Source organism: Sporothrix brasiliensis (genome assembly GCF_000820605.1).
Source record: "Sporothrix brasiliensis 5110 chromosome Unknown Cont19, whole genome shotgun sequence".
Taxonomy (NCBI): Eukaryota; Fungi; Ascomycota; class Sordariomycetes; order Ophiostomatales; family Ophiostomataceae; genus Sporothrix; species Sporothrix brasiliensis.
Window position 1 is genome coordinate 2,870,862 of NW_024467138.1, and position 12,974 is coordinate 2,883,835.

General features: G+C 57.5%; 4 protein-coding genes across 4 annotated transcripts; 3 read left to right on the top strand and 1 right to left on the bottom strand.

Annotated features, from left to right (window-relative positions):
* Positions 1 to 1,189: 1,189 nt before the first annotated feature.
* Positions 1,190 to 1,767, top strand: SPBR_09059 (uncharacterized protein; the record flags this gene model as incomplete). Its single annotated transcript, XM_040767185.1, has 3 exons — positions 1,190 to 1,391; positions 1,458 to 1,617; positions 1,689 to 1,767. 3 exons carry the CDS (start codon positions 1,190 to 1,192, stop codon positions 1,765 to 1,767), a joined length of 441 nt encoding a protein of 146 aa, XP_040618612.1.
* A 2,361-nt stretch (positions 1,768 to 4,128) lies between these two features.
* Positions 4,129 to 5,823, top strand: SPBR_00465 (regulator of chromosome condensation; the record flags this gene model as incomplete). Its single annotated transcript, XM_040758784.1, has 1 exon — positions 4,129 to 5,823. The coding sequence occupies one exon, from the start codon at positions 4,129 to 4,131 to the stop codon at positions 5,821 to 5,823; it is 1,695 nt and encodes a 564-aa protein (XP_040618613.1).
* A 715-nt stretch (positions 5,824 to 6,538) lies between these two features.
* Positions 6,539 to 9,082, top strand: SPBR_00218 (phospholipase c; the record flags this gene model as incomplete). The annotated part of the gene is made up of 2 exons (XM_040758537.1): positions 6,539 to 8,270; positions 8,334 to 9,082. 2 exons carry the CDS (start codon positions 6,539 to 6,541, stop codon positions 9,080 to 9,082), a joined length of 2,481 nt encoding a protein of 826 aa, XP_040618614.1.
* A 270-nt stretch (positions 9,083 to 9,352) lies between these two features.
* SPBR_00148 (chromatin remodeling complex subunit) lies at positions 9,353 to 12,336 on the bottom strand (the record flags this gene model as incomplete). The annotated part of the gene is made up of 3 exons (XM_040758468.1): positions 9,353 to 12,002; positions 12,077 to 12,155; positions 12,297 to 12,336. The coding sequence occupies 3 exons, from the start codon at positions 12,334 to 12,336 to the stop codon at positions 9,353 to 9,355; spliced, it is 2,769 nt and encodes a 922-aa protein (XP_040618615.1).
* Positions 12,337 to 12,974: the final 638 nt, after the last annotated feature.

The window sequence follows — 12,974 nt, forward strand, 5'->3', positions numbered from 1 at the left end:
GACATTGCCAACCTCGTCAAGGATACTGTGGCGCTGCTTGGTACAAGCGGCAAGGGTTTGATTCCCAGGGCAACATGAATGTGTCAGCAGGCGAAGATGTGCTGAAAATGCAAAAAGCGTGGGCCTAAAAACATGAAGTCCAGTGAGAGACGGGTTTCAATACTTCTCTCAATTTTACTTTACTTTCGATTCTTTTCCCCTTTGTGTTTTCTTGTTTTTTTTGTTTTTTTTTTAAAAAAAAAGAATCATTCCTTCTGTCTTGCCAAACATTTGCCATTTTCATTATCTCATATTGTCTAAGCGCATTTTCAGCTGATCATGACCGCACCTAGTCTGTGCTCTTCTACCTACAGTTTGTGTCGCTGTGAAATGGGCCGGCATTTGGGCTCCGCAGGCGGCAACAGGCAACACCATTGATGCAAAATACAACCCCTGAGTACATTGAATTTTACGTACTTACATTCCACGTACTAATTAAGGAACGAATAAGACAGAGAAAACGAAAAACAAAATAAAGGGGAAGCGAGAAAGGAGCGGGGAAGGTTCCTACAATTTCGAAACTTGCATTGGGTATCGCGCCCGGCTGGCCACACCTCTACGCTGCGCCTCATGTCTGTTTATGTTTTCCTCCTCCATCGTGTGTCCACTGGTTCCCCGATGCTAGTTGGCTACGCGCCGTGTTTTATGGCCGTAGCATGGTCAGCCGCGGCCGGCAGCGGTCGGCAGCGGTCGGCCGTGACCATTCAGCGGCTGTTGCGTGTCACCCTCTGAGTTGCATACCCTTAGGCGCCTGACGCGACATGCATCGCGGTTCCTGTCGTGAATAGCCCACATCCAGTGTCGTTAGGCCACTTTTTGAGGCCGGGTCTCCGACATCGATACAATCATCGCCTCATTTTCTTGTTTCAGTCTATTTTTGCCCATTTTTGGCGTAGGAGCATTAACAGGCAGGTGGCCTCGCATATGCTCGTGGCATCAAATTCATATTGTTGGACAATGTAGAGATTGCCCGCAGCAGAAATGGGCACTTAAAGACAGCTCGGTATCTCGTGTTTCCTGCAAGAGTCTGCAAACATAGCATATCATATTACTGCCGCTCGAAAAGAAACGCGACATCTCCTTACCCAGCAAGTCAAATAGTCCAACCTCGCAGCAACAAAAAGCGACTAATTCGGAATCTACTTTCAAGATGCCGCAGTCGCACGTTCCAAACTCCAAGGAGCTGTTGAGAAACATTCGTGACATTAGACGGAATCACGATCGGTATACCCGCGATCTCGACGCAATCAAACAGCGTCGTGCTGACGCTGAGCGCGCTCTTGAAGACCTTCGATACCAATTGGAGCGCGAATATGTTGTTGGCCGCTCTAACTTAAGCCGGCAACGCAAGCGTAAGTTATGGAGCCGGTACTGTGCATGTTATTTTCATAATCAAAGGCGCTCTAACCTTGTTACAGGTGAAAATTTGGAGCAGGCGATACGGTACAACGAGATCTTTTTACGCGATCACAGCACCATCTCACAGGTCCAGCGACTAGAGTCGTCGATTAGAAAATGTGAACGAGACGCATCTGTTATCCGTCGGTTCACTGTGAATCGACGGCTGTTGAATAGACTGTAAGCTCTCTATCTCTTTGGACGTGTTAAACACTCTTATAATTTACTAGATGTCTAATTTGATACTCTAGGGTCCCCCAAGAGCTGGCTGATGAAATAGCTGCTTTCGACTATCGCCGTCGTTACCCGATCACATACGACGACGAATGATGAGATAAACCCCGGTCGCGTACTACTTACCTTTACCTGGTCTTCTATTGTCTTGTTCTCTATTCTCTGTTCTTTGTTCTCTGTTCTCTGTTCTCTGTTCTCTGTTCTCTGTTCTCTGTTCTCTGTTCTCTGTTCTCTGTTCTCTGTTCTCTGTTCTCTGTTCTCTGTTCTCTGTTCTCTGTTCTCTGTTCTCTGTTCTCTGTTCTCTGTTCTCTGTTCTCTGTTCTCTGTTCTCTGTTCTCTGTTCTCTGTTCTCTGTTCTCTGTTCTCTGTTCTCTGTTCTCTGTTCTCTGTTCTCTGTTCTTTGTTCTCTGTTCTCTGTTCCCTTGTCTGTTCTCTATTCTCTTGTCCGTCGTCCCCTTACAAAGACTATTATATATTTTATACGTCCGAATTTCATTCCAATATACACTGTGTACGGCGAGTATGCTTTATCTTATATATTTGTAATAAGCTCGTTGACGTCGTATATTTAATGTGATAAAAGGTGGCTTCGTTTAAGGTATTTAGCTTGAATGTTTTTCTCTAATGTTATTCTTGCACTACAGGCTCCTCTTGCAGCGGTAACACAGTAACATCAATTCCTGCCGCACGTAACAGAGAAATGGAACGATTGAGACACCTTTCTTCTTCGCACTCGGTGTCAAATCCTTGTTCGTTAATCGTGATCCTCGTCAAACCGGTAAATTTCCTTTTTGCGACGATGGTGTCATGTAGGTGCTTTAATGGCCCTGCATGAAATCCAAACCCAGATAAACGCAAATTGACAAGACTGGGAGGCAATGTATCTGTGAACTTTGCCCGATTTGAAAGGATAGAAAAATATTCGGATTCCATCCACAAAGACTCGAGCGCGACGAACGACGTGAGATCAAGTTGAGACTGTACCTTAGCGTCCTCCATGTAGGGACAATGCCCTGCCACTGTGTGTGTCAGAGATCGCAGCGTGTGAGCCCACGGAAGAAGAGCCCTCACAACGTCATGAGCCGGGAGTGCGTACGCCGAATCGCTACGGCGGTCTGACCTGAGCCAGGCATCATACTCGCTGCGGCTGATGTCGAGGATACATATCGACACGGTGGCCAAACAAGGACCGACCGACCTGAGAAGGGTCTCAAAGGAAGATACATCTATCGTGCTATGCCATAACTGAAGTTTCGTAAGGTTTGTAAACAGGTACTGTGAGAGAATGGGCTGCTGCGGTTGCTGGTGTACAAACGTCCAATTTATATGCGCAAGTGAACGGATATCCAAAGTTTGTACCTCTGACATCCATCCACCCCGGAAGAGATTAGTGCCAAGTTCGAGGCTGGCAGATGTATCTTGGCCGCGTAGTTGAAGGACATGAAAAGGAGGACGCGATGTTTGGCCTGGTCCTGCCGCAATGTTTGGTATTATATGCTCATGGTTACCGACTGCCGTGCTGGGTAACCACAGGCACAGAGACTCAAGATTCGGTACTATGGGGGAGAGCAATTGCTGAAGAAAGGCCCCACCGCCGACAACGGCCGAGGCTGCGATTTCGATGCTTGTCACCGCCTCGGCTAGAATTCGATGCGTTTGTAGAGTACTACAAAAACATTCAAGGCGCCCTCTCGTGCCATGTATGTCCACACTTATGATCACTGGGTTGGCATAGAGTCGTGGCTGGATGATAGATAACATGCGCCGGCACGTTAAGCCAAGGGCTGCCAGATCAGACTGCCCCGCTAACTTGTCCTGGCACGTCTCAAGCTCTTCAGGCGCGGTTTCGATTTCTGTGGGACATTGTGGTCGTTTTCGGTGAAGTCTCTGCGGTTTCCAGATGAAGGAGCAGATGTGGAGGACGAGTTCTGCTGGAAGACCTTCAAGCGACAGATGCCGACGGGTGTGCATTGCGAGAAAGACAAGCAAGGAAAAGGTGGTGAGTTCGATGGGTTCGAAAATCGTAAACGACGTGGAAAAGTGAAATGGCTTAGGTTGGTAAATGCAACAATAGCGGCCAGCCTTGGGCCAGTTAAGTGGTTGAAACTGGGAGAGTGGCTTGGCTTGTCTATTGTGAATTTTCGTGCCTTTGGCCAGCCAGTGCCCCCATTTAGTTTAGTTTTTATAGCCAATGGCAGGGCACGAGGCAATGTGAACTCCACCGTCCATTAGCGCTTACCCGGCCCGCCGCGTTCATAGAACGAATGTAGAACCGGCGCCTATTTCAGGGGCATTACTTGCGAAAAGCATAATAAAAAAGGGCGAACTTTACCGGCTGGTCTGTGCACTGGCTTTGTTTACATATTTGTCGAGCCTGCTACATGTGCTCAGAAGGACAAAATTCTGCATCCTCCTACAGTCTAGAAAGGCCGCAAAAGCAACGTGACAGCAATTATCATGGCCCGAACATCGCAGAAGCGTGGCATTGTTTCGAAAGATGGCCCAGCCAAACGCGTACGGGCAGCGAACGCTACGAGAAGGGCACAGCCCGCCAAAACGAACAAGCAGAGAACGGCAGCTGCAAGACGAAAAGCGCAAGGCGTCTCCCTAGCTCCCCCTTCCCCGTTAAACACCGCACCCACAACGGTGCTCGATGTGTTTGTCTTTGGAACTGGCGATGCCGGCGAGCTGGGCTTGGGTCCGGAGATTGCGGAGGCGACGCGGCCACGGCTCAACCCGTTTCTCAGCGCGGCGTCTGCACCGGCGACAGGCACCACCTCATTTGACATCGTGCAGCTCGCTTGCGGCGCCATGCACTCGGTGGCGCTGACGCGCGACAACCGGATCGTGACGTGGGGCGTCAACGACGGCGGCGCGCTCGGCCGAAACACAGACTGGGAGGGCGGGATGACAGAGCTCAACGAGGGCGACAGCGACAGCGACAGCGACGCTCAAGGGGCATCGCTGAACCCCCATGAGTCCACCCCGACTGCCATTGATCCGAGCAGCTTCCCTGCGGGCACCGTCTTTACGCAGGTGGCGGCGGGTGACAGCTGCAGCTTTGCGCTGACCGACACGGGGCTTGTCTACGGCTGGGGCATGTTCCGCACGAGGGACGGGCAAGAGTTTTTCTTACCACATCCGACGACGGGCCAGGTCGGTGAGAAACAGCGCGTGCCGGTGCGCATCCCCGGACTGCAGGGCATTACCCAGATCGTAGCCGGCGCAAACCACGCGCTCGCTCTGCAGGGCCGCGCAGGCGGGCCGCGCCAGACACGGGCAAAAACAGGAGCAGGAACAGGAACAGGAACAGGGGCAAGAAACCCTGTCCACGTTTGGGCGTGGGGAAGCAATGACATGGACCAGCTTGGCCGCCGCCTCGTGCGCCGCCGCCGCCCGCTGTACAAGGACGATGTGGTTCTCGATGCCGCCGCGGAGCCGGTCCTGGTCGAGATGCCCGGCAGGGCCGCCGAGGACATCGCCCTGGTGGCCGCGGGCGAGTACCACGCCTTTGCCGTCGGCGCGAGCGGTCGCGTGTGGGCCTGGGGCCTCAACACGTTTGGCGAGACGGGCGCGGCCCCGGACGAGCTGCGACGCCGCGGTGCCGACGCCTCACCAACCATACCAGGGCCGACGCAGGTCGCCGCGCTGGCGGGCGAGCGCGTCGTGGCCCTCGCTGGCGGCGGCCACCACTCGACCGCGGTCACGGCCGACGGCCGTTGTCTGGTCTGGGGCCGCATCGACGCTGGGCAGCTGGGCATGGCCCTCGCCGAGCTGGAAGCGGCCGACGCCGCAGCGCGAGACCCAGCCCACCGACGGCTCCTGCGCGACGAACGCGGCCGGTCACGCGCTTGTCTCTTGCCCGCCACCGTCAACCTCAATCTCGGCACGGCCACGGCCGCGGACACGACAGCGGTCGCCGTTGCCTGCGGCACGGACCACACAATCATTGTGACCGCGGCCAGCCCACACGGTGTTTTTGGTGCCGGCTACAACGGCCAAGCGCAGCTGGGCATTGGCGGCGGCGAGGACGATGACGATGAAGTGCCCGTGGCCACGTGCCTCCGCAGCAAAACGCTGCGTAGCCGGCGCTTGACTTGGGCCGGCGCTGGCGCTCAGTATTCCATGGTGGCGGGGCCTCGGCCGGGGTAATGGACGACGATCTGTGACAATTGTCGACGAATGGACTCGAGAATATATTTCGTAGCAAGGTTTGGCGGTTCTGCTGGTTGGACAGTCTCAATGTTCAAGTATTTATTCTCCTTTGGTGGGTTTCGTACGCGCAGGGCAAGTCGTCAGCACCATTTCCGTGAGTGTCTCTAGCATTGAAGTCTGTAATTCCTGACTACCTCGTCATTGGTGTTGCAAGTCGACAACTCGAATACATCTGCACCTTAATTTGTTTGTAAGTACGTTCGTAGACAATTGTGGAGAGCGCGCAGACGGCCTGATTGGACATTGAAAACTTGGCAGAGATTGGCCAGATCGGTCCACGGTCAGGTCGCACGCTAACGAACTTGGCGGGGAACTTATCTTAGCGAAGCTGTCTCAGCTGTCTTGTGGTGCGGCTGCTGTTGGAGGCCTGTCTGTGTTCGCATCTTGGCAAAAGTACGACACGACTTTGCGTGATGCTTCTTTGTTTCTCGTTGCTGGTCGTTCCTTCCTTATTTTTGAGGCACTCGTCACCCACATTCCTTCTAAAATAGGACGACCTGAAGCCTAACAAAAACGGAAGCCACGTCCCGTTGTTCACAACCCCGCCTTCTTCAGCTTCCCCAGCTAACGTCGACGTGCCATTATCGGCTCCGTTTCTCATTTTGTCTCTTTACTCCAAATCTACACTCGTTGCCAACACTCATCTATCGCCATGGCACAACCCCCCACAGAGTCAGCTGTGCCTCCAACGGCCGCGACGGGGCCAACAACAGCAGTACCGGTCCCTGCTCAAGCTCCAGCCCCAGCTCCTTCAGCTTCAGCAACGTCCACCACTACCTCCACTGCCGCCACATCACCAGAGACCGTCCTCGATGCCTCACTCTTGTCGCATCTATCACGGGTCTTTGCGCTCCACGCCGACAAGAACGACAACCAGTGGCACGCTGACCAGGTGGCTACCTTTCTGACACACGTGCAGGGTGAATCGCCCGCCCAAGGAAATGCACCACCCGCCCTTGATTTCCACGGCTTCTTGCGCTACATCACGTCCGAGGCCGCCGACATTGTCGCGCCCGCGCCCGTCCAGGACATTGACAGCTACCCGCTGTCTAGTTATTTTATCAACTCGAGTCACAACACCTACCTGACGGGCAACCAGCTGTACAGCGACGCCAGCACGGCCGCCTACCGCCACGTGCTCGAGCGCGGCTGCCGGTGCATCGAGATTGACGTCTGGGACGGCGACGACGACGACGTTGATGACGACGATGCGGAAGACACAAGTGCCAGCAGCAGCGACGAGGAGGGCGGCGCGGCGCCCGCGAATCAGACCAAGCGGGCCTCGCGCAAGGACATGATGAAGCGCTACAAGGCCAAGGCCAAGGAGACGCTGCCGACATCGCTCGCGGAACGGCTGTCGCGGTCGACGCTGGGCCGGCGACTGGAGCACTACGTGGAGAAGAAGATTGAGGGGAAGCCCAAGCCCAAGCCGAAGCCGAAACCCACGCCGGCTGCCGCGGCAGGCAATCCAGCAGCTTCGGGAGCTGTCGACAGCATGACCCCCGTCGAGCCCCGCGTGCTGCACGGCCACACACTCACTCGGGAGGTCTCCTTCCGGGATGTCTGCGTGGCGATCCGTGAGTATGGCTTCGCCACGACAGACACGCCGCTGATTGTCAGTCTGGAGGTCCACTGCACGGCCGGGCAGCAGGACGTCATGGTCCAGATCATGGAGCTGGAGTGGAAGGGCCTGCTGCTGGAGAGAGGCAAGAACCCGGCCGCTTCGCTGCCATCGCCAGGCAGCCTGCGCAACAAAATCTTGATCAAGGTCAAGTACATACCGGCAGGCGGGGCTTCGTCTCCAAGCAGTCCACGAGGCAGCACGCCTTCGAACTCCAGCCTCGGAACTGGCACCGGCACCGGCACTCCTGCCGACCCCGGCCTCTCCTCCAAACTCGCCAACATTGCCACCGAAACCTCCACTGTCGAGTCGCCTCCATCAGGTATACCGACCGGAGGCACACCAGCCGGCCGCACACCTGCTCCGGGCACACCAGGTGGCACCGCCTCTGGGGTTGCCGCCAAAAAGCCCTCCAAAATCATCCAGGCCCTCAGCCAGCTGGGCGTCTATACCCAGGGCGTCTCCTTCAAGAGCTTGTCTCAGCCCGAGGCCTACATGCCCACCCACGTCTTCTCCCTCTCCGAGAAGAGTTTGATGGAGGTCCATGCCAAGCACGGCCCCGCCTTGTTCTCGCACAACCGCCGCTTTCTCATGCGCGCCTACCCTTCGGGCCTGCGCATCGGTTCGTCCAACCTGGACCCAGCGCGCTTCTGGCGCAAGGGTGTGCAGATTGTCGCGCTCAACTGGCAAAACTGCGACGAGGGCATGATGCTCAACGATGCCATGTTCCTCGGCACCGGCGGCTACGTCTTGAAGCCCGAAGGTGAGCTACCCCCTCCCCTCCCTCCTATACTTTCCGTTGTGTAACTGCTAACAATCGTCGTAGGCTACCGTGGCGACAAACTGGGAACGCCGCCACCGCCGCCCCCGGCCGTCGACACGACCTTCCAGCCGCCACCGACGCATAGCACGGTCGTCCCACCGCCCGTTGCGCCAAAACTGCTCGACCTGTCCATCACCGTCTTGGCCGCTCAGGGCCTGGCACTGCCGCGCAAGACGGCCAGCCGGGACGGCAGCGTCAGCAGCGATGTGGACAGCAACAAGGTGGTGTCACCCTCGACATCCACTCGCACGCTGCGGCCGTTTGTCAAGGTCGTCCTGCACGTCGATGACCACCCAGAGCGGCCCGACGCGCCAGAGGCTGGTGGTGCCGGTGGCGACGATGCCGAAGAGGACGAAGGCGGCGAGTACAAGGCCAAGACGCCCGTATTCAGGGAGACGGTGTCTGGTGGCGGTGGACGCAACCCGGATTTCAACGGCGTGGTCCTGCGCTTCGCCAACGTGCCCATGGCCGCGCTGCTGCCGGCGGCGACGACGGCCGAGGAGCACCGACGCGCCCAAGAAGCAAAGACAACGGCCGAGGTGTCGGCATCCACGGCCGCGACGTTGTCGTTTGTGCGGTTCCTGGTCAAGGACACGGGCGGGACCATGCACCGGGACGTGCTGCTGAGCTGGGCGTCGGTGCGGCTGGACCGGTTGCGGCCAGGCTACCGGCTGGTGCATTTGCGGGATCCGGTGCATGGACGGCGGAATGGAGCGGTCGTCCTAGTGAAGATTGAGAAGACGATTTTATGAGCGGGCAAAGCGGCGACATCAAGAGTGCCACGTGAGTCAATACGATGCATGTTCGAAAATGGAATACGAGACACGACATGGACTCGAACAAATACAAATGTATACCATTTCCCTAGAGCAAAAGTGAGACATGACAAGCAGAAAACAACCTTGTTAAAACACCGTCCCGCGCGTCGTTAAAATAATCCGGTTTTGACTGTACTTTTTTCATCGTCACCCGTCCCGCTCTCCCTTTTCGACTGCTGCCGCCGCGCGCCGTGATGCAGGTTTCTACCACTGCCACAGCACCTTGTGGTGCAGGATCCGCGGGCCCAGGTACGCATACTCGTGCGGCGTGATCCAGCTGTCGTTGGTCGCCAGCTTGGCAAAGACGCTCGCGCCCTTCCACACCACCACCTGCTCGTCCATGTCGCGGGCGCTGCGCGACACCAGGATCCGGTCCACCAGGTCGAGCCGCCGCGCCCGCAGCCGCTCCTCCAGGTACGTCGTAAAGTGCGGGATCTTGGCGCCGCCGCCGACCACCATGACCGACCCCAAAAAGTCCTTGAGCTTGCGCTCGTCGCCCTTGGCCGCGTTCTGGATCGACGTCATAATGGCAATGTCCAGCGGCGCCACCGGCAGCACCGCGTCGCGCTCCACGGCAATGTCCTTGGCCGTGCGGTGGAAGAGCGGGTCGAGCTGCAACAGGCCGCCGCCGCCGCCGCCGCTGCTGTTTCCTGCGCCAGGCTGGCTTTGGCTGCCGGCGGCCGCGTTGGCACTCGCACTGGCTGCGCCGCCCAGCCCGTTCGGCGCAGGCGTACCGCCGTTGCGGCCGCTGGGCGCCGGGCTGGCGGCGCCGTTGACCGTGTCGCGGCCAGCACCAAAGACAAAGGGGGCCGGCACGGGCGTGCTGGCGCCGCCCTCGGGTGCCGGTGATGCGGCCTTGGACGTAGACGGCGTCGCGCCCTCGATGCCGCGCGGGAAGAAGTTGAACGGCTGCGACTTTTCCTTGCCCGGCGTGGAGACGTCGGCACCGGCTGCACCACCACCACCGGCACTGGGCACGCCCACCGTCGGCGGCAGCACAGACGGGTGATCCAGTGCCAGAACGGCGACCTGGGCGGCCGAGACGGGGTCATCGGGTACGTCGACGTCGTAGGCATTGTATGTGCGGTCAATCAGCTTCCGCCGGCCACGCAGCTTGGTCGTGCAGTCAAACAGCGTCGGCTCGTAAAAGCCCATGGGCGCCAAAATGACCTCGTCGTACGTCTTGAACTGGTACTTGTGCGTCGGCTCGTTGTGCACGCGCAGGTGGAACTGGTACAGCTGCACGGAAATGTCGGCCTGGTTCATCGTGCTGTGCTTCTGCTTGAGCTCCTCGGCCAGCAGAAAGTCGTAGCGGCGCTGCAGGTTGATTTCCTGGTAGGGGAAGTGGTCGTACAGCAGCATCTTGATAAACGTCTCGGTGACGTCGCAGCCGCCGTACTTGAGGTTGATGCGCGAGTCCTCGACGACCAGGCCGTCCTCCACGCAGGCGATGGACGTCTTCTGCGCGCCCACGTCGACCACACAGGCCTGGCTGTAGCCGGCGCCGCAGGTGGCGGAGTAGCTCTCCTGGATGAAGCAGACCTTGTTGAACTCAAACCAGTTCATGCACATGCGCAGGACCGTCTCGACGTATGCCTTGTCGTACAGATCCGGAATCACAAACACGCAGCTGTACTGCCGGCACGACGACACCTTTTTCAGGCCCAGCTCGGTCTGGATGGCGTGTGTCAGGATCGCTTCAAAGTCGCTGTACAGGCTGCTGACACTGTCGTAGTCGTCCTCGTTGAGCCAGCCGTGCTGCATCGGCCACCGCAGCCGAAATCGGGGATTCGAGTCGTCGGGGATGCGCTGTGCCTCGGCGCCGTAGAACACCGTCGGCGGCATTGGCTTTCGCCGGGTCTTGGGTACGATCGAGCGCTTGACTGTGGCGGTTGGGGTGGGCACCTTGGCCCCTTCCGGCTTCGTCTGTTGACCATGCTCCTGTACCCCCTCCCGTAGTTTGTCGTTTCCATAGGGCGCGCCGTTCGACGTCTCTGATGCGTCGCCGTTTTCGACCTTTGGCTCGTCGGGCTTCTCGGTCTTGGCCACAATCGCATCCTTTGTCTCGCCGCCCGCATCCTCACCACCAGCCTCGGCTGGGGCCTCGGTCTCTCCGTCCGCCTGCGGCTTCGCCGCGTCCACATCAGCCATCGCGACGTCGCCATCGGCGTCGGCGTCAGCAGCCTTGCCGCCGTCAGCACCTGCATGCACAGTACCTTCCACCGTCACGGGCGGCTCGTCCTCGGGCGCCACGACCTCCTCGTCAATGTCCACGGCGACCTCGTCGTCCGGCACCGGCACAGGCGTGTTGACGTCGGTCCAGTCTACCTGCAGCGGGTCGTTGTGTGTCGGGATGACTTCGGGTTCCGTCCGCCGGTTGTAGTTGACCACCAGCTCCTTGGAGTTGGGCAGCACCTTGCGCTTGTTGAGGCGCATGTCGGCCTTGAGGTCTTCGCTCATCTTCTTGTACTTCTTGGACCAGTCCTCGCCGTACTGCTGGTCGATCTTCTGCGCCTCAAACTGCCGCCGGGGGCGCGCCTCGTATTCTTCGGACTCGGTGCGCTGGTACTTGGTCGCGAGGCACATGGGCACCGTCTTGGGCAGGACGTCGGTCGAGAAGCCGATGCGCAAAAACTGGCTGCCCGGGTGGATGACAATGACTTTGGAGATGTCGTTGCCGTCGGTGGGCATGTTGACTGGCAAGTCGCCGCCCTGCTGTTGCTGTTCGGCGATGGCGGCCGTGTTCTGGTTCAGCGCCCGGTCGCGGTCCTTGGCACTCTGCACCAGCCGGTCGCGGCTCGCCTCGTTAAGGACACGCAGCGCGAGCACCTGGTCGTCGCGCTTCATGTATTCTCTGTGAGAAGGGCAAAGTCCATCAGCAAAAGCACCCTCCAAACACCCGTCTTTCTGTCCTATGGCCCGACATACGTGTAATAGTTCTTCTGGTTGATGGGCGTGACCTCGGGCCAGCTCGTCGGCTTCATGCCATTGTCGGTGCGCTCGAGTCCTGCATAAAGTATCGGTGTTAGCCAATGCATCTCCCAGTTCGAGCTCAAATGCACACAGCTTCGCCCCAACAAAATCAACATCTCAGTGCCCTCGCATCATAATCCATCTTCGTTTCAATCAACTCGGCTGCTCTACTTACCTTCCCGAAGGAGAACGCGCTCGCTGACTTTGCCGACCATCTTTGCGGTGTTGTACGGGACGATCGCGACAGGATGCGTCGGTTCTCCGTCTCGATGGAAAATACGGTGCTCCGGCGATGTCGACGGAAAAGGGAATCACCAGGAGCAGGACCGAGTTCCTCTCCAAAAAAGCTCCTCTCAATCGGCTGCCGCAGCGCCTGCCTTCCCTGTACGATTCGCGATCTTGATAGACCTGGCGCGGTAGTGGGGCCTTTCCACAATAGGCTAGATCATCGGCTCATTGTTTTTCCCGCCGTTTAACACCTGTACGAGTACCTGCCTCCAGTGTGCTTTCCTGCTGTTTCCTGCCACCACCCAAACGTTGTCCGCTTTGCGTGAGGAACGTCAGAGTTGCAGACAACAAGGCGCACTTGTATCCAATTACTCTGCTCTGTTCTTGGCTGAAACAAGAGTGCCTCATTGGTCAGTCTCGCACTGGAAATGAGCTCTAGGATACAAGAAGCCAGCGACAATGCTGCAGCCGCGCCATGTGATGGAGTGGTGGCGTTGACTGGGTCAACCGCTTTTTTGCTATTGAACATTCCTTGGCCTTGAGACAATGTTTCTCTGTTTTCGGTGTTTCTTTTCTTTTTTTCTTCTCTTTTATCTATTGCCTTCTCTTCGCTCGCTGCCTAATT